This window comes from Protopterus annectens, chromosome 2.part0 (assembly GCF_019279795.1).
Source record: "Protopterus annectens isolate FY-2018-M chromosome 2.part0, PAN1.0, whole genome shotgun sequence".
NCBI lineage: Eukaryota > Metazoa > Chordata > Ceratodontiformes > Protopteridae > Protopterus > Protopterus annectens.
Window position 1 is genome coordinate 686,180,530 of NC_056728.1, and position 23,881 is coordinate 686,204,410.

A 23,881-nucleotide genomic window follows, 5' to 3' on the forward strand; every position below is an offset into this window, starting at 1 on the left:
ACACCTCCAGACTGGTAGCCGAACATAATGCATCTTAGATACTTCAGGTGCAGCTAATAATGGGTAAGACAGTGATTCAGGTTGTAGCCTGCTATAGGTCCCCAACCATGTCCCAAGACTCACACTCCACGTTCCTAAGCACCCTGGAGAATGTTAGGGTCCAGCCTAACACTGTCATACTAGGTGACTTCAACTACGCCTCCATTAACTGGGAAAACTACTCATGTACCAATACACTTGCCCAACGTTTCCTGGAATTCACTAATCACCTTGGAAATCCACATCCCTCCCAACCCCCACCCCCGCAAAGGTAATCACCATGAAAAACTTCTTCAAAGCTAACTTTGGGCTCCTAAAAACAGAGGTGGCTAACTTCACGGCAACCATGCAAATGGAAAATAGGTGTATGACTGCCGAATCATACACCAATGCACTGTACAAACATGTACACAAATGCAGATCTTGCCATACTCAATAGAACCAAGATGCTCTTCTCCAAAAAAAGGAAGCCAATCTGGTGGTCCCCTGCCATAAACAAACTCTACAACAGAAGGGGAAAACTGATGCGGAATAAGGTGAAGTCCCAAGACTGGAAAAATTCCCTTAATAGCCTGAACAAAAAAGTTGAGATCCCTCATCAAATCCTCTAAAGCTAGCTATGAAAATAGAATTGCAACAGATAGTAAAGACAACTACAAGGCCTTCTATAGTTATGTAAAGAATCTCCATGGCAATACCCAGATTTGCTCTGAGCTACTGCATAATAGTAACTCCTATACCAAGCCAACAGATATTGCCAATATACTGGCTGACAGATTCAATGCCAACTTTACCCCTCTCTCCCCCACAAAGGACTAGTCACATACCAGTAGACTGCCAGGCACCCAGTATTACTGCTGCACAGGTTAAAACAGCACTGTCCAAGGCCAAGAATACAGCTTCTATGGGACGTGACAATATCCCTGGCTGTGTTCTACATGAACTACGGAGTGAACTGGCACCTCACCTGTGTGCCCTGTTTAATCACAGCCTCACCTCAGGCTTTGTCCCTACAAAATGGTACACTGCTACAGTCATCCCTCTCCACAAAGGAGGAGCGACTACAGACCCTGGGAACTATCGCCCCATTAGTCTGACGAGTCTGATATGCAAAGCTATGGAACGCATCATCATGGACCTAATAAACAAGGATCTAGGGAATCTCCAAACTCTGGATCTCACACAGTTTGCTTTTGTGAAGGGTAAATCACCCCTGCTCAACTTGGTCAACTTCTTTGAGTCAGTCGCCAGAGCTGTGGATGAAGGAAAGATGGTTCATACAGCCTACCCTGATCTGGCCATAGCCTTTGATACCATTCCCCACTCAGGTATCATAGAAAAACTCACTAAGTTAGGCATCAACCACTATATCACTAGGTGGGTTGCAAACTGGCTCACAGGTAGAACCCACAGAGTGAAAGTAGCTGACTTCAAGTCAGACTGATGACCAGTCATGGGTGGAGTCCCACAGGGTTCGGTCCTGGGTCCTCTCGTGTTTGGTATCTTCTTCTCGGAAGTCCAGGCCAACACGAAGGGGCTCTAGCTGACAAAGTTTGCAGGCAATTGCAAGTTGAGAGCTATTATTAACTCCCCAAGTGATGTTGACATCCTACAGAAAGGCTTCACTGAGTCCAGTGACTGGTCTCAGAACCATGGCCTTAAGCTCAATGCCAAAAAATGTGTCGGCATCCCATTTGGGAAAAACCCAGTTCCCATGAATTACCACATTGATGGTAGTCCACTGAACACAGAAGGCATTATAAGAGATATGGGAACACGGGTTTACAGCAGCCTCTCTTTTGACCACCACATTGCCACTGTGGTCAGAAAGTCCGTCTGTGTGGCACATCTCATTGCTATGGGTTTTGCATCCATGAAGAAAGAGGTCATTGTCTCCCTCTACTCTTCCCTCATTAGACCAAACATTGAGTACAATGCCCCATTTGGCATGTACCTCACTAAACACCTGCAGCAACTGGAGAGGCCACAAAAGTACCTCACAAAGAGGATCCTAAGCCTTAAACATTTGTCCTATATGGACATACTCAGAAAATCCCAACTATTCTTTGTATCATATCGCCTACTTAGTGGTGATCTCTGTTTGACTTACAAAGCCATGTCTGACCCAGCTCTGTTAGAAATGCTACATCTAAAGAAATCCCAATCCCTCCGCACCACACGCTCCACAGACCTCAACCTCAATACCACAATCAACAGAACATGCTGGAGGGACAGGTTCATAACCCAGAGACTGCCCATGCTATGGAATAGACTTCCCATATATGTCAAACAGAGCACCTCACCGGCCTTCTTCAAGAGAAATCTTGATGTGTGGATGGGAAATAGAAAATTCATCCCAGGGATCACTCCAGTGGCTTTACTCGACAGAGGCACTGGGAACTAAGGTCAGGTGGCACAATGCCAGGGTAATCCTATGGGCTAGGAATGTAAATGCTACAGGGCCATTAGCCTAGTACACACCTATGAACCTATAAAGAAGTATAAACTGTTTAAAAGTTATCACACACCATGGGGCTAACTATACAGTCTCTCTAGAATCATGCTTAAAAGTGTCACTGGGCCCTAGCAGAAAGGATAACCATCTAAAGGGAAAACTCAGCACCTCTCCAGCCAGAGGTTCTTGTTGGTCCAACAGTAGTGATAACCTGCATTGTATGCTGGAGGTATTAGGTTTGAGTCCTAAATAAGATCTAATGTTATCCTTTCACTTTCATGATTTCAACAGTACCTAAGCAGAGGAGTTTCTCTGTATTTATGTGTATGTCTTTGTAATTTGATCTTTTCTAGAGTGTTGCCTGCTGTCACAGGTCTTGTTCCTCTTTCAGACCATTTATCCTATGCAGCCTCACAATTCATTCTGTCTGACCATATATTAGTTCTGGATCAAAACAGACCATAGTGTTTATGACAAATCTGTGAGAAAAGCAATGTGAAGGGGAGCTAGAGGTTTTATCCATACAATCACTGGGCCCAAGGCAGAGAAACTAATTCTGGACAGGATGGCTGTCTAGTTTGAGATGCACAAGTGAGCGTATGCGAATTCACATGCATGCACTCGTGCGCATACGCACACACACGAGGGGGAGGGGCGCATGCACATACACACACAGAAACATACATATACTCCATGCATACCCAGAGGTAGTTTGATGGATCACCAGTTCTCCTTCAGTATGTCTCTTAGATGCAGGAGGAAATGGGCACAACCAGTGGAAACCTATGTAAACAGAGTGATGGCATACAAACTACACAGAAGACACAGCAGTCAAATACTAAACTGTACAACCAAATGCTATGAGGCAGTCATGCTAAGTGCTACACCCCTGCACCAACTAGATTTGTGTCTGTGTTGAAACATACTACACAACTGTCATCTGCAGTATTAAGGATAAATCAAAAAGGAATTGTTCTAAAGGCCACAACTTATGCACATATTTTAAATGATGGTCCTGTTAACTTAGAATTTCCAAAATAATTTCCAGTTTTAACCCAGATGGTGCAAAAGGTCTAGAACAATCTAAGGGTGTCCTCCAAGTTTTGTACAGTTGAGAGCTATGATGAAAATGCATGCTTTCAAGACTTTTGCTCATGAGAAATCATGTAGAATGTGAGTAAAAACGTAGATTTTGAAAGATCTGAATATTTTCTTCACAGTTTCTCAAGAGGTGCAGTGTGCATGTGCGTGTGTGTGAGTTAGCTACTTCTTTACCAATGTCTGCCCTATGGGCTTTCAATCACATCACCTGTGTCTGAATACCTTTTCTGCCACTGATATAGCAGCGTCCAAAGCATACATTTGAAAATTGTTGTTTAGAAGCTATGTTTTACAAATTATTAAAATCTAATAATTACATACAGAAATGATAACAATGACAATATCCATTTGTTAAGGTAGGTCCACTGAACACACACTCCATTTTTAGAGACAAACCCAGACCAATGTCTGGTTAAGTGACTTGCCCAAGACCACAAGGTAGGTAAACAAGGACTGAGAGAACTTAACCTTGTACTGCAGACAGTACTATATACATCCTTAACCCTCTGCACCAACAGCCAGATATCTTGCCTTCTCTAGCTTGAGCTTGGTTAGATTTTCGTTTATATTAAAAAAGAAATTACATGAGCAAATTCAAACTTTACAGGATTTGACAGTTTAAGCATTTTTCTGGATTTTTTTTTTTTGAAGAGTGCACTGCTGCTATTCAAACTCCAGTTTTTAGTTTTCATTTTTCCAGGGATGGTCAGATATTTTTTGTATTGATTCAATCAGGGAAAGAGAAGGAAAGAGGCTGCCAGCTTCCAAGTTTCCAGAATGTGTGCACTTAATGTGAATCATGCTTCCCAACAGCTAGGAAATTCCTAACATTTTTCAAGAAGTTAAGTAGTGCAAACAGATTATCATTCATATGCCACATGTTGCTGCTTCATGGGCCACAATGTAAGAGAAAGTAGTTTTGCAGTACTTAAAATAATTCATTCAAACATCAGGTAAACACAGTAAGCTGAATCAGAGCTGTAAATTTATCAATATGGCTTTTTGTAATTCTTTTTGAAAATGTAATTTCCTTTCGCCATTATGACCCCATGTAACTAAACTAAATTCCTTCATTTTTTTTCAGACATCTTCCAACAGATTCTCAGAGAATGAAAGACAGCTGAAAAAGGACAAAGACAGAAATAGTACCAACTGTCTGGACACTGTCTTCACAGTTTATAAACATACAGGAAAAATGGAAATTGAAATGCCTCTTTGTGACTCTCAGGATACCAAACTGATGACTTTGACAGATGCAGAAGACAATCATGGTGATTATTTTTCTGTAGTCTCCTCTCATGATGGACTAAAATCCAGAAATGAATCACTGGATAGTGATGTTGCAAATGAAATCAGATATCTTGATGAGGTTCTAGAAGAAAGCGGACGCGATTCTGGTTTGGAGAACAATATCAATGGATCCTCTTCTCCAGAGCCAAGTACAATAACTGTAGATGGGTCAAGTCCATCTGTCTCAGTTTCTGATGATGTAACAACTACAGATGAGATAGTAATAGCTACAAGTGAAACATATACATCTTTCAGAGAAACCCATGGTAGCGAGGAAGATAATCAGCAGCTGAGCTCCAGTGATCTTTCAGAAATGTTAACAGAAGAACCTTACAGATACATATCAACCCCTGAAAGTCCACGTTCTTCAGCAAGTTCCAGAAGATCATCTAAAGATGGTGAGATGCCATTAATCACAATTAAAAAAGAAGCCAAATTTGAGCTCCGTGCTTTCCATGAGGACAAGAAGCCAGCTAAGTTGTTTGATGATGATGGTAAAAAAGAAGTCCGAGTTAGGAAAATCAGACCATCTGAAGAAGTCATTGAACTTGAGAGGGAGAGGAGAGAGCTCATTAAAAGCCAGGCTGTGAAGAAAAATCCTGGCATAACATCCAAGTGGTGGAATCCACCAAAAGAGAAATCAATTGAGGAAGAACTAGATGAGCAGAATTTAGAATCCCACAGAAAATACAAGGAGCGGAAACAAAAACAAAGAGAGCTGGGTGGGGTACCAGTGACACCAAGTGAACCAAAAGAGACGGCCTATACTTGTGAAACACAGGAACCAGTGAACATGAAGAAAGATGACATTGTTACAGAACAGATTGATTTTTCAGCTGCTCGGAAACAGTTCTTACAGATAGAAAACTCATCTCAGTCCAACAACTCAGCTGCTCAAAGAAGATCCATAACACCCAAACTATTTTCTGCAAAACCATTCTTAAAAGCAAGTGATACACTAAAGGGAGATAGGTCTGTAGCATCAGTCTTAGACTCTACAGTTGTCATGCAGTCAGAGCCGAATGAAGTAACAGTTGTGAAGGCTGAAAGGGTAGCCTGCATTTCAGATGACCACCAAGCAAGCCAAGAGGGTGTTACATCAGACCAAGTGAATGAACTGTCATATATCACAGTTGAAAACTTAAAACAGCAACAATCCCCTACGTCTTGCATGCACGATGATGACTTTACAAGTGCAACTGCAGTCTTCACTGTCTTAAAAGAAGACGATCATGACATTTCTGAACATCTCACAAAGCCTATTCATGTATCTTTCCACACAGAGGAACTAGATTCTGGCTTGGATGAGCTCTCCCTGAGATCCCAGGATACTGCAGTACTGGAGACCCTGTCCAATGACTTCAGTATGGATAACATTAGTGACAGTGGTGCTTCAAATGACACTATGAATGCTTTCCATGACAGTTCCCTAGGAGACTTTTCACAACCACAAACTCCACACACTGATGTTTCCAGTGACCATGGAATAGATGGGATGTCAAAATCATTTAGTGATCATGGTTTTTACCCTTTCCATTCTGTCAGTCCAGAAAGAGATTTATCTGATGAGCAACTGGAATATCATGCAGGTATTTTGGTTCAGAATGCCATTAAGCAAGCTATTGCAGAACAGACAGGCACAGATGACTCTGACAATCATGAGTATTTGCAAGAACTTAAAAATTCAGAAGAGCAAAAGGAACAATCAAGGGCTTTGTCTCCAGTTGCTAAGCAATCCTCACCATTTGAGCCACCTCAAGTGTCTTCTCCAGTACAGGAAACTAGAGATGTCATTCCAAAGACCTCAGTGGAGAGGAGCCTTGAGCTTGAAGCTATGGGCCGTGAGCGGCACACATCTCCAGTACCTGATGCCATCCAGTCAAGTCCAACAGAGTCTCCCAAACAAGAGTTCAGCTACTTCAGCAAGTACTCTGAAGCCGCAGAACTAAGGAGCACTGCTTCTGTCATAGCAGCACAAGAGACTGAGGTTGCTATGGGACCATTTAGGTTACGGTCAAAGAAGCAAAGGACATTGTCCATGATTGAAGAGGAGATTAGAGCAGCCCAAGAAAGGGAAGAAGAGCTCAAGAAACAGAGGCAGAATCTCCAGACAGTTCAAAGTCCAGTAAGGAAGAATGCAATGTCTCTGCCTTCAAGAACAGTATGTCACACCAAAACTGCTCCTGGTAAGACTTAGAATAGTGGTAACACAGAGTTCTATGAACAGTGGTAACACAGAGTTCTATGAATAGTGGTAACACAGAGTTCTATGAATAGTGATAACACAGAGTTCTATGAATAGTGGTAACACAGAGTTCTATGAATAGTGATAACACAGAGTTCTATGAATAGTGATAACACAGAGTTCTATGAATAGTGATTACACTGAGTTCTATGAATAGTGATTACACTGAGTTCTATGAAATTACTTGTTTATTAATGGGAGGATATGAATATATCTTATAGTACACATATTGATATTTTCCTACTACATAAACACACATATGATGCCTCACCACGACTAGGAACTTTCTATGTCAATGTAAGCATGACTGCATACTTTCCTGATTAGTAGAAAGGCATTTGATGTGTGGCTTTACTGCAAAACTTTCCAGAAAAATATGAAGTCTTGGCACAGGAAGGCCATATTAATGAACTGTGGAATGATTCACATGAGTTCTCGTGGGAGATGCTATTTTAGTTATCAAAGCAAATCTCAGGCACTTTCCATTATGATGTTGTCGCTGTTGTCTTTCGGCTTTTTCCCGGTTAAGGGTCGCCACAGCGGAACTCCGGTCAGCTAATGATTGGCAGTAGATTTTGACGAATGCCGAGGTGCCAGCTCGACGTTCAACCTTCAATGAAGGCACGCCCATTTACGCATGTCTTTTGAATGCCCACCCAACCGCGGGGAGGACATGCAGACACCACACAGAAGGCACTCCCCGTACTCCAGCCGAGAATCGAACGGGAGAACCTCTTGCTGTGAGACAACAACACTACCGCTGCACCACCGCACTTTCCATTATGATAACTTTTCCAAATAAGTCACCAACCTCGATGTAAGTCTTATGTCTTATATGTACAGTATCATTGCTTTGCTTTAGCTCATTCAGTCATAAAGTTACAAGACTCAGCAGTGCTACCAACTATTGCTGACGCTTTCCAAAGTACATGTAATGAATGGGAAAGTCTGTGTAATGTATATACCATATTTTAAGTGCAAGGCTATGTCGAATTCTACAATACAGATACTGATTACATATAATGATTTTGGTTTAATTTCACTGCTGTGCTTTTTTTTCTACTTTTTGTTATACAGGCTAAGGTATGACAAACAGCTAGACTTGTAGCCACAGCAAATTTTTGTTGTAATTGTTTTTCTCCTTTCCTGTTCTGCTTTTGTCATAGTTATGAGGTTATTCATAGGAAGTGGTAACAGGAATCTCTCTCTCTCTCTCTCTCTATATATATATATATATATATATATATATATATATATATATTTTTTTTTTTTTTTTCCCCCCATCAATTTAAAACTGGCCTGGACACTGCCTGCGGTGAACATGATTCTGCTGTTATGGACAGGGAACTCAGGAACTATCAGTCTTGCTTTTGCATAACAAAAAAACCTGAATGTCATTTACAAGTAAAAGATGGCCTTGTGGTCCTAATTAATATACATTTAGATGAGGACATAAAATTAATTTATATGTTTGTTTATATTTGTCAACCAGCCGTAGATCATTAATCCATAAGGACCTTTTTTAGACTCTGTCTGAGAACACTGTTTGGTTAAGTGACTTGCTCAGAGCTACAAAGAAGAAAATGGATTCTGCAAGAATCAAACATTGCACTACAGGAAGCAGCATATTTAGCCTTAATCCTCTGAGTTGCTAGGTAGATAGATAGTTGAATGCAGACCTTCATGCATAGATAGATGTACAGATAGATAAACACACACACACACACACACACACACACACACACACACACACACACACACACACAAATACATGACATGGGTAAGATATGTAGAAGTTGCATGAGTATAAAACAATATGCAGTGACATTAATGAAGATTTGTATGACTTTCCATTTTTTTCTTTTTGTGGTAAGTGACTGACCGTGCTGTAAATCTTTCAGTTTTAAAGAACATGAAGGATTGCAGTAGACATACTGCCAAAGAGAACAAACAGCATGGAATAACGTGAAGCACACAAATTCAGGGAACACAGATAAACTGGCAGTTCAAATCTAGTGACGGAGAGCAAAGAAATTATGTGAAAAATATTAAACAACTTTAAGATTTACCAGTAGACATGCAAAGGTCAATTTATTCTGTCAGGAATGAGTCCGTCTTTCAGGGAAAAGATTACAATGGAGTAGGTTACCTGTGAGTGATTTATAGATACTTAAATTACATTAAAATTATTCTTAACTTAGTAGATTTTGATGCACATTCTTATCCCAATACTTTCCTGCCTTGTAGCCTGGGTTATGGCTAAAAAGGATCCACAAACCGACTCACTTACCTGAGTTAACAAATCAAATAAATACATTTGCTTACTTGCCTACAGATCCTGGCATAATTATAAATAGAAAGTTAAAAATGAAGACCAGTCACAGAATAAATATCCACATATGTCGTAAACAGCCAAATTAACAGTGATCAGTAAAACTAGAAGTGGAATAGTATATAATATAAAATGGAAGGGATAATTACTAGGCCTTCGCTATAAAAATAAAAAGGTGAATTCCTAATGCTGACATGATAGATATCACTTTCAGTTTGCACAGCAAACATTTTTTTTCTGTTAAACCAGATAGAAGGACATGTACGTAAGAAAAGGAATGTGAATTGCTCGAAGGAATCTGGGGAAACACAGACTTTAACGGCAGATAAGGAGCTCTTGGCTGACTAGCTCTGTTCATTTCCTTACTTAAAATCTGCACATCCTGTTTAATCAATGATTATTTTTCCACCTCCTCATAGGAACTGGCTTATATCTATTGCGTATGTTTCTGAATTCTGCCACTATTTCTTACATTAGTGGCTTATCAAAAAGCCTCTCCTTCTGTTTCCGTAATATAATGCTTCTTTTCATCCCTCTATCCTCTTGTTCTCATATAATTATCATTCATTTTATCTCTTATTATCTGTAGCTGCACCTAATCTATATTATATATATGTATATATATTTATATATGTGTGTGTGTTATATATATATATATATATATATATATATATATATATATATAAATATATATGTGTGTGTGTGTGTATATAAATATATATATATATATATATATATATATATATATATATATATATATATATGTGTGTGTGTGTGTGTGTGTGTGAATGAAAGGTTGACATCTTAAATATACTGAGTACACTAATTACTGATACCCAAGACACTGAAAATGGAAACAATTTTTTTTTCTGATGAGCTACCCACAATCTTACCAACCATTCAGCTCAACTTTGTCTAAATAGTGGTAATGCTATGAAAAGATATTTTTTTAATGTAAGGTGCACAATTAGGGTTTGGGGCAGGGGGGTCTGGGGATGTGGAATTCAAATGGTTTCTGTTAAAAGCCTCATTTACTGAAGAAGTGAAAGGAGTTATGGACAAAATGTGAAGTGTTCTTGCCGTAACAATAAACCTATGACCCTTTAGTGGACTCTAGATATGAATGAAGCCTTCAGGAAGTCCTAGCAGTGTTTGTCTGGATTTGACTGATAGAAACTGGCAGGCTAGAAGACAGCAGCTTCATCAGCTGTTGAAACTGTGGTGTAGGAGTAACTGGAGTTTGGAAAGGACACAATGATTGACTTTTAGATTGTTTAAGGAGGTGCTCGCAAGCCATCAGGTGTTTGGAAAGGTCATGATGAATGAGTGTAAGATAGCTTAAAAGGTTCTGGCAAGCCATCAGGATACTCAGGAAATGGGGGGGAGGGGGGGGGCAGATTATCCAGGCTGTTATCAGCTAGGGTGGTGAAAAAATAATCTTGACTGGTAATGATGTTGAAATCTGGTAGGAACACTTATGAAAGTTCTAAATTGCGTAGAGAAGTCCTCATCTGATCAGGAAGTCCCAGTAGTATCTGTTGGTACTGAAATCATTTCTTCAGATGAGGTCTCTGTATTGATTAAACTGTTTTCCTGTTCTACCTATTGAAATGTTGGGGCTTGCAATGACAAATAAAAAGACTAAAAATACAGGAGAAAAGCAAGCACTGGCCCTCCCCAGTATATCATTTCTAAGATCATCATACTGCAGAGCAAAGGGAATATACTGAGAAATGGCAATCTCAGGCTTACTGTTTATAAGTTTGAATTTGCAATCATTCATCCTGCAAATTTTGAAACTCTGCATTGTGATTCTCAGCATTTCATATTGTTTCCATTCTGCTGTAGTAAGGTAGGAGCGCTGAAGCTGTTGGACATTGATGGGGAGTCCTGGTTAACAATCCGTCTCAGTGTTGCCTGGTTCATTGTATGTGCATTAAGTGCATTTAGCCTGAGACTAAGTTTGTAACTTTTCTTTTGTCATTGTTGTTACTGCTTATCGCTTTGTGTTTTGAGCTTTGTGTCTCAAATCACTTGTGCAAACATTCCCTTGTGACTAGCACATTTACTCAGCCAGTAAAGCAACCGTCTACAACCTGTGGCACCAGAGAGGCATGTAGCTCTTTAACTGCATGTAGTAGTTTTTGTGTAGATTTTACTTTGTAAAAGTCATAGGGGCAGCCTTGGGGACAAGTGAAAACATAATGTAGATGAGAATCAGGTTGTTAGAACACATCAAACATGCTAAAACTGCGTTGATGCCAGCTCACTGGGATAAAGGGTTGTGACTGTGACCCAGGCGAGTGGGTCTGATATTGTCTGTGCTGTAAAGGGTTGTGACTGTGACCCAGGTGAGTGGGTCTGATATTGTCTGTGCTGTAAAGGGTTGTGACTGTGACCCAGGTGAGTGGGTCTGATATTGTCTGTGCTGTAAAGGGTTGTGACTGTGACCCAGGTGAGTGGGTCTGATATTGTCTGTGCTGTAAAGGGTTGTGACTGTGACCCAGGTGAGTGGGTCTGATATTGTCTGTGCTGTAAAGGGTTGTGACTGTGACCCAGGTGAGTGGGTCTGATAATATCTCTGGTGGTGGAAGTGCAAACATAGGAAGGTAGATGAATGAAGATGTGTATGCCTGCTTGCCTTTCTCTCAATGAGGGGAAATCATGTTGTGGTACCCACTGGGGACATTGGGCAGTGTAAAATAAGCTTTAGTAGTTGGTGTTTTAAACAGATTGTCTGACAGATACATTACCACATGCATGGAACAATCTCCTTGCTGATACCTCCTTGAAATGCCCCCACCCATCTATGTTATTCAGCATGCTTAGTGGGATAGGGTGAATAAGCAAAAAGTCCCCAATGCTGCATTTAGCTAATTTTCTCTCTAGCCACTAACCCACTGTTCTTATCACCTTTCTCACCTAGCTAGTTATCCAAGGGCCTGGTACCTCATGGTCTTTAAGATTACACTACACATTGAGACCCAGTGACTTAAGAAACACACCTTTCAACAGGTAATTAGCCATTGAGAGCAAACAAACAAACAAAAAGAATAAAATGAAAACAGTTGAAATACTTATATATACATTGCTAATGTCAGTAAACTTTTTTATTGTTAAAAGTCAGTATGCTGCTATACTCTATTATTTAGTTTATTAACCAAAAGACTAAATCCACTTTAAAAAAATATGTAGTAATTGTAGAAGCTGCAAAAGTCTCTTATCTTTTAGGTCACCAACCTCTGCACTTTAAGGAAACAACTATATAGATAAAAAAGAGTTTGTAAATTAGTCATTTACAGTCAATTAATGCCTGTACCCTCACTCCCCGCCACCTTGTAACAAAGTTGTTTGCATTACAGTATGGCATTACTGCCAAGCTGTGAGCTTACAGTGCTGAAAAATATGGCCTTGAGGTCATCATCCTCTGTACTCTGAGCATTCATTAAATGAAGGTGTGTTTCCTTGTACACTTGGAAATTAATAGCCTCTTATCTCAGCTGTTTACCTAACACAAATAAATCACTGCATACCTTTGGGGATATATACATACATACATGTACTCCTACCAGTCCTGTTACTAGTAGCTCTCAACCAATCAGGGACAAATCTCAACAGAATCAGGGACAAATCCAGAAAAAAACAGGGACAATCAGGGGCACTTTTAAAATGTTAGGTCTATTAACTAGAGACATTAACAGAATTAGAGAATGTGAATTAATATACATTTCCTGAAGTAAAATAAGTATCAGCTCTTAATTATTGTCATTATTTATCGAATATAATTCACCAACTTTTGTTCAAAAGGCACCAGTATTAAGAGAGATTAAGAGGAACAAAGCTAAAATTTGAGTCAAAATCAGGCACGTCCCTGAAAATTAGGGTCAATTGAGAGGTATTACCTCACACCCATTCTGGCATACATAAAGAGCACATTGGCATAATCTGACTGGTAAAGTAACATGTTTTAAGTACAAAAAAAGAAACATGGCATTGTGGATGTGCAGTACCACTGCTCAAGTCCCTTGTCTTTGTTTTAAAGTTAACAGTGAAAAATCCACTGCCAATCATGAGCGGACCGGAGTTCTGCTATGGCGACCCCTAACCGGGAAAAGCCAAAAGAAGAAGAAGAAGTGAATATCAAGTGAGAAGCAGATCAGATTTGCTCTCATTTGTAACATCTGCTTGAACAAGCAAACTGGTCATGGCAGTTACATGACAAAATAGTTTCTCACATAGTTTCTAAACAGCATGATTTTGCAGATGATCCATGTTGGCAAAAAATGTTCTCATGTTTTCATTTATCCTGTCAGCTATGAGTTGAAAAACGGAGCTTGATTTTTCAAACTTTCATTAGGTGAACTAAGAATACCTAATCATTAAGTTATTCCAATAAAGTAGAATCGAGCAATGCAGAAAGCAAAGCACAATAAGAAAACGTAGTGGAATGTCTGCATTCTTCCCCAGTATTAATAACAAGAACATTTATGAGAAGCAGATGCTTTGTATTTACATAAACTGTCATAAACCTGGGGCTCGCATCTGGATTTCTGCTCTCAGACTGTAACATAATCGGTAGTTGCTACACTTTAAAGAAGCTTGATTTAATCTTGATCCATTGCCTATAGCAGGAAATATCTAGCTTACTCTGCTGATACGTAGAAACGTTAGTGCTCTCTAGCTGAGCTGTTAAATGATTATAGTAATGCTGAAATGACTGTTATGTAGGATGATAGCGTACATAATTTATGATTATAGATATTGCTGTTTTGAAATCTTTGCAACCAAATGCTGTTTTATTTTATTTTAATTGTATAAAATAACATTCAAAGGCTGGGATTCAGAAAGGGTTACCATGAGGGAAAAGCCTTAACATGGCCACCCCCCAATGGTAACTCTTTCTGATTCTTAGACCTCCCTACCATTCAGATTTGCCACTAATGGGGGCCATGAGTAACAGCCTGCATTTAATTGCTGGAACCAGTATTCTGAGAGACTGCCTTCCAGACTATCTGCAAATATACAGAGCTGAGTATATTTTTTATATATAATAAATATAAATTAGTACTAAACTAACTGCCCTTGCAAGCTTAGCCAATTATCCCTTGTGAAACTCAAACCGTGCACCTTGTGTTTGTAAAGCAAACACCTTAACCATTAGGCCACCCTCCTTTTTGGTTATAGAGTTTGTTAATTGTTGCTTAGATCTCTATTGAAACTGTTGTCTCCCTGTTCTGACAAACTGATCTGCAAATATACAAAGCTGAGTATATTTTTTTGGTTTTAGAGTTTGTACTGTTAGTTGTTGCTTAGATCTCTGTTGAAACTGCCCTCCCCCAATTTCTGCCATGTCTTCAGTTGGTATAACTGTTTTTACAGCTTGTGTGTTATCTAACTCAAGGATCACTTGCATAAAATTTGACCTGTTAGTAACAGCCTGCATTTAATTGCTGGAACCTGTGTTCTGAGAGACTGCCTTCCAGACTATCTGCAAATATGCAGAGCTGAGTATATATTTTTTGGTTATAGAGTTTGTTATTTGTTGCTTAGATCTCTGTTGAAACTGTTGTCTCCCTGTTCTGAGAGACTAATATGCAAATATACAGTACTGTTAGTTGTTGCTTAGATCTCTGTTGAAACTGTTTTGTCCCACTCACCCTCCCTATTTTTGGTTTGTAGTTTAAATTTGGTGGCTTTTGCAGTTACTCGCCTCACTGTAGATTTGATCTGGGACATTCCCCCAGTCCCTTCTCTTTACCACATTCGACCCAATAAACTCTTTCTGCACTTGCTTTTAGTCCTTTTTAATTTAATTGCATTTTTAAAACTGTGTTTGGTCTAATATTGCTACATACTCAAGTGTGCTAGCTTGAACTGCATGTGAATTGTTTTTACTACTGTTTTTGCTACTTTTCTGTAAAAAAAAAAAACTGTAAGCCTCTTTCCTACCTTTCCTGTAACTAGTGTTCCAGATACAGATTTGCTGTATCCAGGACTGTATGTAAGCTTCTGAGCTCCTCAAGCCTTTCTGTGTTGGAGGGAAGCCTTCTAGCTTATCTGTGGGAGTGGTAAGCACTAGGTAACCTGTCTACCACATAAAGAGTGGTTCTGGCCCAGAAATTGTAGTTATTGGCCGTTTGGGCAATCTCTTCCATCTCTCTCAACTTTCTGATTTGAAAGCCTGCATTTGCACTTGTTTCTGTCCTGTAACTCGTCTAGTGCAGATACAGATTCTTAGTTTTAGCACTTAAATTTCCTTATTCATGCTCAGCACTTGTTCAGAACTTGTAAGCACTAAGTAAGCTACTAATTACTATAGCACTCAATCGTCCTCATTACCTAGAGGAAAACAGTTTTTGTACTTATTTTCTCACTTGCTTAGAGAAAAACAGCTCTTGTACTCACTTTCCTCATTTATCTAGAGGAAAATAGTTTTTTATTCAGGCATGTCCAAGGGACAGCTCCCAGTGTTCTCTCCTGTCTATCTGATGAATCTGGGCATCTTGAGGCAATGTAGAAATTTCCTCATGTACACAGACAACCCTCTCCTTCTACCACTCAGCACTACAACCTGTGAGAGATGCACTTATCTAGCCAAACTGGAGGTAAAGCTCTCTCCAACCAAGACTGAACTTGACAGTCATGAGGAGAAGGTAAACATTTCCACCACACCACACTCATCACATAGTCTCACTAAACCTACACCACCAAAATCCACACATAGTAACACAAAAACATTTGCGGAGGCTGTCAATAATAATCTGTCTAAGCAACAGAGACCTCCAAAGCAGAAATGCAAGCAACCTCCACCCCCCCAACACAACTCAAATGACACATAACCCACAGACTCAGTGTGCCACTCAACCACAGCCAACAAGGCAAAACAACGTACCCAACACACTAGTCATAGGTGACTCTGTAGTCAGGCACACTGATGTCCCACTCACCAGGCTAAACAAGGAGAAGGTTACTGTCAGCTGCCTGTCGGGTGCCAGGATCTGCCACATAACCCACGCACTCAGGTCACTTCACAACAAGTACAAATATGACTCTGTCATTGTCCATGTTGGTGTGAATGACCTGAGACATACCTCCCTGGACTACATGAAAAGAGACATGGAAGAGCTCTCCGATCTTGTAGCCCAGGTAGGTATGACCCTAGCCCTGAGTAGCATTCTGCCATCACCCTGAATGATACCACAGTACAAGGACAAAATGATTGACTTCAACAATTGGCTAAGCTTCTGGTGTCATTCTAAGGGGATCCAGTATTTGTCTGCTTGGGATGACATGGTCGACAGACCATGATGCTTTGCCACAGATGGCCTGCACCTGTCGCCCCTGGGATTCCAGATACTGGCTAAGGCTCTTGCTGCCCCTATAGTGCCTTTTTTAGGCAAGGTTCAAATAACAAATTCACCACCATAACAGGAACAGGCAAGCAAAAACTGAGGGTAATACTACTCAATGCTAGAAGTCTAAATCTCAAAATGCAGTCACTCGAGGCACTCCTTAAAATGGAGAACATTGATATCTGTGCAGTGACTGAGACCTGGTTCAAGGCTCCAGAGAGCACCCCTGTACTACCAGGCTATAACTCATACCACACTTTTCAGCCATGTAACCTGGACCCAAACACCAAAGGTGGAGGTGTGTCCATATTCATTAAGGATATCCACACCTCCAGGCTAGTTGCTCAGCATAATGCATCTGAGGTTATCCAAGTGCAACTAACTCTGGGCAAAATTGCAATCCAAATTGTAGCTTGCTACAGATCCCCCACCATGCCCCAGGATTCCCACTCCTCTTTTCTTGATGTACTGGAAAATATTAGGGTTCAACCAAACACCCTAATAATGGGTGACTTCAACTACCCCACCATTAACTGGGAAAACTACTCGTGTACCAACTCCTTAGCTCAACGCTTTCTGGAATTCATAAACTCCAATGCCCTGGATCAACTTATCCACACCACCACCAGGGGCAACAATGTCCTAGACCTAGTCATTACCAACATGAGTGACTGGTGTTCCACACCTGAAGTCAACTCCTCGTTGGTCCGATCCGACCATAAGCTAATCACCCTTGATATCCACATCCCGCCCCACCCCCATTAAGGAAACCATGGTAAAAAAATTCTCCAAAGCCAACTTCATGCTTCTTAAGACAGAAGTAGTGAACTTCATGACACCCATGCAGATGGACAATACAATTACAACTGCTGAATCCTACACAAATGCACTCTATAAGCACTTACACGAGTGCATGGATCGTGCTATCCCAAACAGAACCAAGACGCTATCCTCCAAAAAAAGGAAGCCAATCTGGTGGTCCCCTGCCATAAACAAACTGTACAACAGAAGGAAGAAACTGTTGCAAAAGAGACTAAAATCCCATGAGTGGAGGAGCTCCCTGGTTAGCCTCAGTAAGAAGATGAGATCCCTTATAAGATCCTCCAAAGCTAGCTACAAAAACAAAATCGCCACTAATTCTAAGGACAACCACAAAGCATTCTATAGCTATGTCAAGAATCTCGATGGCAACACCCAGATCTGCTCTGAGTTACAGCACAAAGGCACGAAAATTACAGAACCAACTGATATTGCCAACATCCTGGCAGCTAGGTTCAGTGCTAACTTTACCCCCCCCCCCACCCCCTAAAGGGCCCATATCCATACAGGAAGAATGCAGAGTCCCTGTAATCACAACTATGCAGGTAAAAGCTGCACTCTCTAAAGACAAAAACACAGCATCCATGGACAACATCCCAGGCTGCGTTTTACACAAACTTCAGAATGAACAGGCTCCCCACTTAAGCATCATGTTCAGTAATAGCCTCACATCAGGCTTTGTGCCCACTGAGTGGTGCACAGCAACAGTTATCCCACACCACAAAGGGGGAGCCACCACTGATCCCAGGAACTATCGACCTATTAGCCTGACGAGCCTGGTCTGCAAGGCCATGGAACGTATCATCATGGAACTCATAAACATAGACATTGGTAACCTCCAAACTCTGGATCCCACCCAGTTCTGGTTTGTGAAAGGCAGATCATGCCTCCTGAACCTGATCGACTTCTTTGAGGCAGTCACCAAAGCCGTAGATGAGGGTAAGGTGGTTCACACAGTCTATCTTGACCTCGCCAAGGCTTTCAACACCATCCCCCATTCTGGAATTATAGCTAAGCTCACTAAACTAGGTATAAATCCCTACGTCACAAGACATGTTGCCAACTGGCTCACTGACAGAACCCACACTGTAAAAGTTGCAGACTCCAAATCTGACCTCAAAGCAGTGACAAGTGGAGTACCACAGGGTTCCATCCTCAGATCTCTCCTGTCTGGTATCTACTTCTCTGAAGTACAGGCTAATACAGAAGGCCACTGGCTAATGAAGTTCGCAGATGACTGCAAACTAGGAGCCATAGTCAAGTCCCCAAATGATGTGGGCATCCTACAGAAGGGCCTCACTGAGACAGATGCCTGGTGTCAGAGCCATGGCCTCAAGCTCAATGCCAAAAAGTGCAGTGTCATCCCCTTTGGTAAAAACTCTGTACCCATGAACTACCACATAGGCAGCAATCTATTTAACACTGAATGTGTGATAAGAGACCTTGGGACCCAGGTGGACAGTAGTCTCTCCTTTGATAGTCACATCGCCACAGAAGTCAGGAAGTCCGTCTATGTGGCACACCTCATCATAAAAGGGTTCTCATCCAGGAAAAAAGAGGTCATTGTTCCCCTCTACTCGACACTCATTAGACCCATTATAGAGTACAATGCCCCTTTTGGAATGTACCTCACAAGACATCTGCAGCAGCTGGAAAGGCCACAGATGTACCTCACAAAGAGGATTACTGGCCTCAAACAAATGCCCTACACTGACCACCTAAAAAAACTCCAGCTTTACTCTGCAGCATATCGCCTACTCCAAGGTGATCTCTGCCTAACATATAAAGCTATGTCAAACCCAGAGCTGTTGGACATGCTACACCTAAATAAATCCCAATCCCTCCGAGCTACATGCTCTAGGGACCTAAACCTTGCCACCACAATAAACAGGACATGCTGGAAGGACAGATTCCTGTCCCAGAGACTTCCCATACCCTGGAACAGGCTACCCATCTATGTCAAGCAAAGTTCTTCATTAGCACTCTTCAAGAAAAATCTTGATGAGTGGATGGGAAATAGGAAATACACCCTGGGGGTCACTTCTGTGTCTCTGCTCGACAGTGGCACAGGAAAATAACTTTCTTGGGTGGCATAAGCCAGGGAACCTTGTTGGCTAGGCTTACAGAGGCCCTTGGGCCGATAGCCTAGTACCTACCTATGAACCTATGACAGCCTCATGGTCAGAACTGCATGATAATTCGGCGGTCCAGGTGGCTTAACTAAAGTTAATTAGTCATGTGCTCTGCCACTGAAATGCTAATGGCTCCCAGTTTAGACTGCTGATTCAGAAAATTTGTCAGTGGCTTAAAATTTCACTACTAGAAGAAAAGATGAACAGCATCAAAACACGTTAGCCAATCATTCACTGCTGTGCAGTCAGATAAGATGTGTGAGTAAGGATGTGTTAGTGTGTGTGTGTGTGTGTGTGTGTGTGTGTGTGTGTGTGTGTGTGTGTGTGTGTGTGTGTGTGTGTGTGTGTGTGTGTGTGTGTGTGTGTGTGTGTGTGCGCGCAGGGGGTTTTGCCAATGACATGCATGAGCTGTTAGGGAGTACACGACCAACATCAGCAGTGACAGTACTAGCGCTGGCTAGTGCATGATTCAGAGATATGCTAATAAGACGATAATGAAGTCTTTATCTTTGCAGGTATAGTTGTTTTTGAATTATATTTCTCACAGTAATGGTAATTAACCTACTTGTATTAGACAATTACAGCAGGTAGTGAGCCTTTTTTTCTTAATCCCTGCCAAAGTAAAAGTAAAACATTGTTTTTGCTATTTCTATTTGTCCAATGCAGAGGGTTATGTCACTGTGTCCCTTGCTGCTATATTCAGCTCCGAGATCTCTGCACCTTGAAGGAAAGGGAAATTTCCTCCATATTAGCACCCAGACAGTAAAATTCAATCAGCTGGGCAAATCTCAGTCTTTTCGCAGCTGATTGTCAGTCAGTGTTCTCCTTTCACCCCTTAGTGTTACTGTGGCTTTGCTACTGCAAATTATTCAGTAATATATCTGCCTGAAATGATACACATGTTCTTCGTGTTTCACTGTTGCAGTCATTACATTTGGGTAATCTGCTGGCAGTTTGCCCTCAGTCGGCCTGAATATCAAAGTCTTGGGTTCTGCGTCGGTTGCTGTCTCCTCTTCCATGACATCAGGTTATCAGGGGTATAAAACAGGTAGCCGATGCCATTTTTTTTAGTCTTTCTTGCCATGCTTTGTCCAAAGCAGAAGCAGTTTGCAAGGGCCGGTCGGCCAACTCCTGAAATTTTCGAGTTTCAGAACCGAAGTCTTCAATTAAAGCTAAGTACCCCGATGGGGAAACTTTTTCTTGCTCCATACCGATGTCAGTAAAAGTTAATAATTGCATTACTTGTGGGAAGCAAATACCTCATAAGGATTTTCATTTGTACTGTATTCCTTGCCTAGGTCCAAATCATAATGTACTTTGCTGTCAGTTTTGTGTTAGATTTAACCAATGCACTATTAAGCGTCGGTATATCTTTGCTTCAAAATATTTTGGAAACACATTTAACTACCCTGAAATGTCGTCGGATAGCAATCTGACTACTGGAGTTCACAAAAAACGCAAAGAAAAGGACAGAGACAGAACGTCGAGGTCCAAAACCGACGACAAAGCTTCCCCTAAGCCAGTCGCTGGTTCGCCGGTACTCAGTGAGGTGCTTTCGCAGCCCCTGTTGCCCGCTACTTTTGAGTCGCAGGCCTCTACTGAGACCCATGTGGAGTCAGGCATGCCGCGAGATTCTCAAAGTATTGTACCTGCGGATGTCTCTCCCTCGGATGGGTCCGGAGCCGCTGAGCAGGCACTGGCTTCTGAGGGTGTCTTCAGGCCTCAGCATTCCTATATAAAACTGATGCCAGCTTCAAAAACAAAGACAAAAGCAACTTCTAAGGCTAAAAAACCGATGCATGAGCCACATGCTCAGACCTCTATGCCCAAAAAGCTGATGATCAAAATGGCTGAAGACCTAATTACCTTGATCAGGGGTTCCCAACCCCCCCCCCCCCCCCCGATAAGAGGCCTAGGCAAGACACTGATTATGAATCTTCAGATCAGGTTTCTATTTCTTCTGATTCCTCTTCTGATCAGGAATTTTCTATACCACCCTATGAGGATTCAGATGCAGAGGAATCCATCCCATCTGCATCTTCTCCTGAAGATTATTCCTTTGGAGAAACCTTGCATACTTTGAGGGAACATTTTCATTGGGAGAGTCAAGATTTCTCAGAATCAAAAAAGAGGCTTAGGGATTTCCTTCTTCTCCCTCAGCACAGGCCTTTAGCCATACCTCCTGTATTAGACATTGTTGATGATGTGTTTTCGGAATCAAGCACGACTCCAGATTCCTTACCTCCGGCTCCTAGCAAGCCAGACAGATATTACAGGGTTCCTGACTCACACAAATTGTTATTCAAAAACCCTGCTTCTGACCCTGAAACTATCTCACAGGATCCCAAAGGTGTAAAGGCCTCAACAGCTAAGAATCCTACCCCCTCTGATAGAGATTCCAGGGCGCTGGATAGATGGGGAAAGAAGGTTTATACATCTGCAACCTTGGCAATTAGGAGCTTAAACTGCCAGTTTCATATGCTTAAATATCAACAGCATGTTATGGGATTATTGAAACAGAAAATGATGTTGATTTCTGAATGTGTGGAAAATAAAGAATTACAGGAATTTTTGCATGCAGCAGAACAAGTTGGAAAGCATACTTTGCAATGTGGTCTTGTTTCCTTGTAGGCCTCCTGCAGGGCCGCAGTTACTGGATCTGTGATTAGAAGGCATGCCTGGCTAAAGGAGCAAAATTTGCCTAATCATGTTAAAGCTAAATTGTTGGATGCACCTTTACAGCATGATACTCTGTTTGGTAATAAGGCAGAAGAGGTTTTAAAGAAAACTGAAGACAAAGCTAAGTCTATGCAAACTGTAAAAGACTTTTTACAAGTGCAGCCACCAAGATTCAGTAGACATTAGCCTACAAAAAATTGGTCTTTTCCTGTGTCTGACAGAGCTTCATGGGGCAAATCCAGGTGCTCAAAGGGCTCTAAATACCAATCACAGGATTCTTACAGGTCAAAGCAGTGGGGTGCCTCTACCTCCAAATCTGGAGGAAATAAAGCGCAACTGTACAGTAAACAGTCTCAATGACTTCCCTCTGCCATCACCAAACACTTATCTTTTGGCAGCCCCCTTAGGGGGAAAACTAGCACTTCATGCTCAAAATTGGCAGTTAATAACCCAGGATAAGTGGGTATTAAACATAGTATCCCAGGGATACAGATTTCCTTTCCATACTCTGCCAATTCCAAACAGTTGGCCAGATCTGGCACAAAATCTGTGGGCAGAGGCAGAGAAACAAGTTACATCCCTCATGGATATGTAGGGGCTATTCAGCCAGTGCCAGAACAGGAAAAAGGACAAGGGTTTTACTCAAGACTGTTCTTGATACCCAGAAAAGACAATGCCTGGCGCCCAATACTGGATTTATCAATTTTGAATGCATTCTTGGACATACCAAAATTCAAAATGCTAACTTTGCAGCAGCTTCTGCCCATGCTAGGCAAGAACACTTGGCTAGTGACTCTAGACTTAAAAGAGGCATACCTGCATATCCCAATAAGGGAATCGTGCAGAAGATACCTCCGCTTCAAGGCTGGTTTTATACATTACCAATTCTCTGCACTGCCCTTTGGCTTATCTACTGTGCCCAGGGTCTTTACAAAGTCCCTGGCACCAGTAATTGCATTTTGCAGACAAAGAAGTATACAAATCTATCCTTACTTGGACGACTGTCTCATTCAAGCAGAAAACAAGGACATTCTTCTTCAACATCTGGCATTTGTGAAAAGGCTTCTAACATGTCTAGGGTACACAATAAACAAAAAGAAATCACAACTGGTACCCTCTCAAAAGATAACATTCCTGGGTGAAAGCTTCAATACAACTGCCCAGATGGCTTACCTTATGCCACACAAACAAAGGCAACTGACTGTTTACTTCAAACAGATGGCAACAAAAACCCAGTTATCTGCAAGACAAATTCTGCAGGCTTCGGGGTTCATGGCATCCTGCATTCTACTGATTCCATATGCAAGACTGCATATGAGGAAACTACAGTGGTACCTAAAAAATTTATGGAGTCAACATTGTCACAGTCTGGAAACAATGATTCCTCTCATTCCCTGCCTACAACAGGAGTTTCTTTGGTGGGCAGAGACATGTCAC

General features: G+C 41.3%; 1 protein-coding gene across 2 annotated transcripts in view; it reads left to right on the plus strand.

Moving 5' to 3' along the window:
* Positions 1-23,881, plus strand: part of LOC122793189 (A-kinase anchor protein 2-like) — a 383,212-nt gene that overhangs the window by 147,418 nt on the left and 211,913 nt on the right. For both annotated transcript variants that reach the window (XM_044061015.1, XM_044061014.1), the window contains exon 2: positions 4,680-7,071. In XM_044061015.1, coding sequence (XP_043916950.1) covers positions 4,791-7,071 — 2,281 coding nt within the window. In that variant the 5' untranslated portion in view covers positions 4,680-4,790. The remainder of the gene's footprint in view (positions 1-4,679; positions 7,072-23,881) is intronic.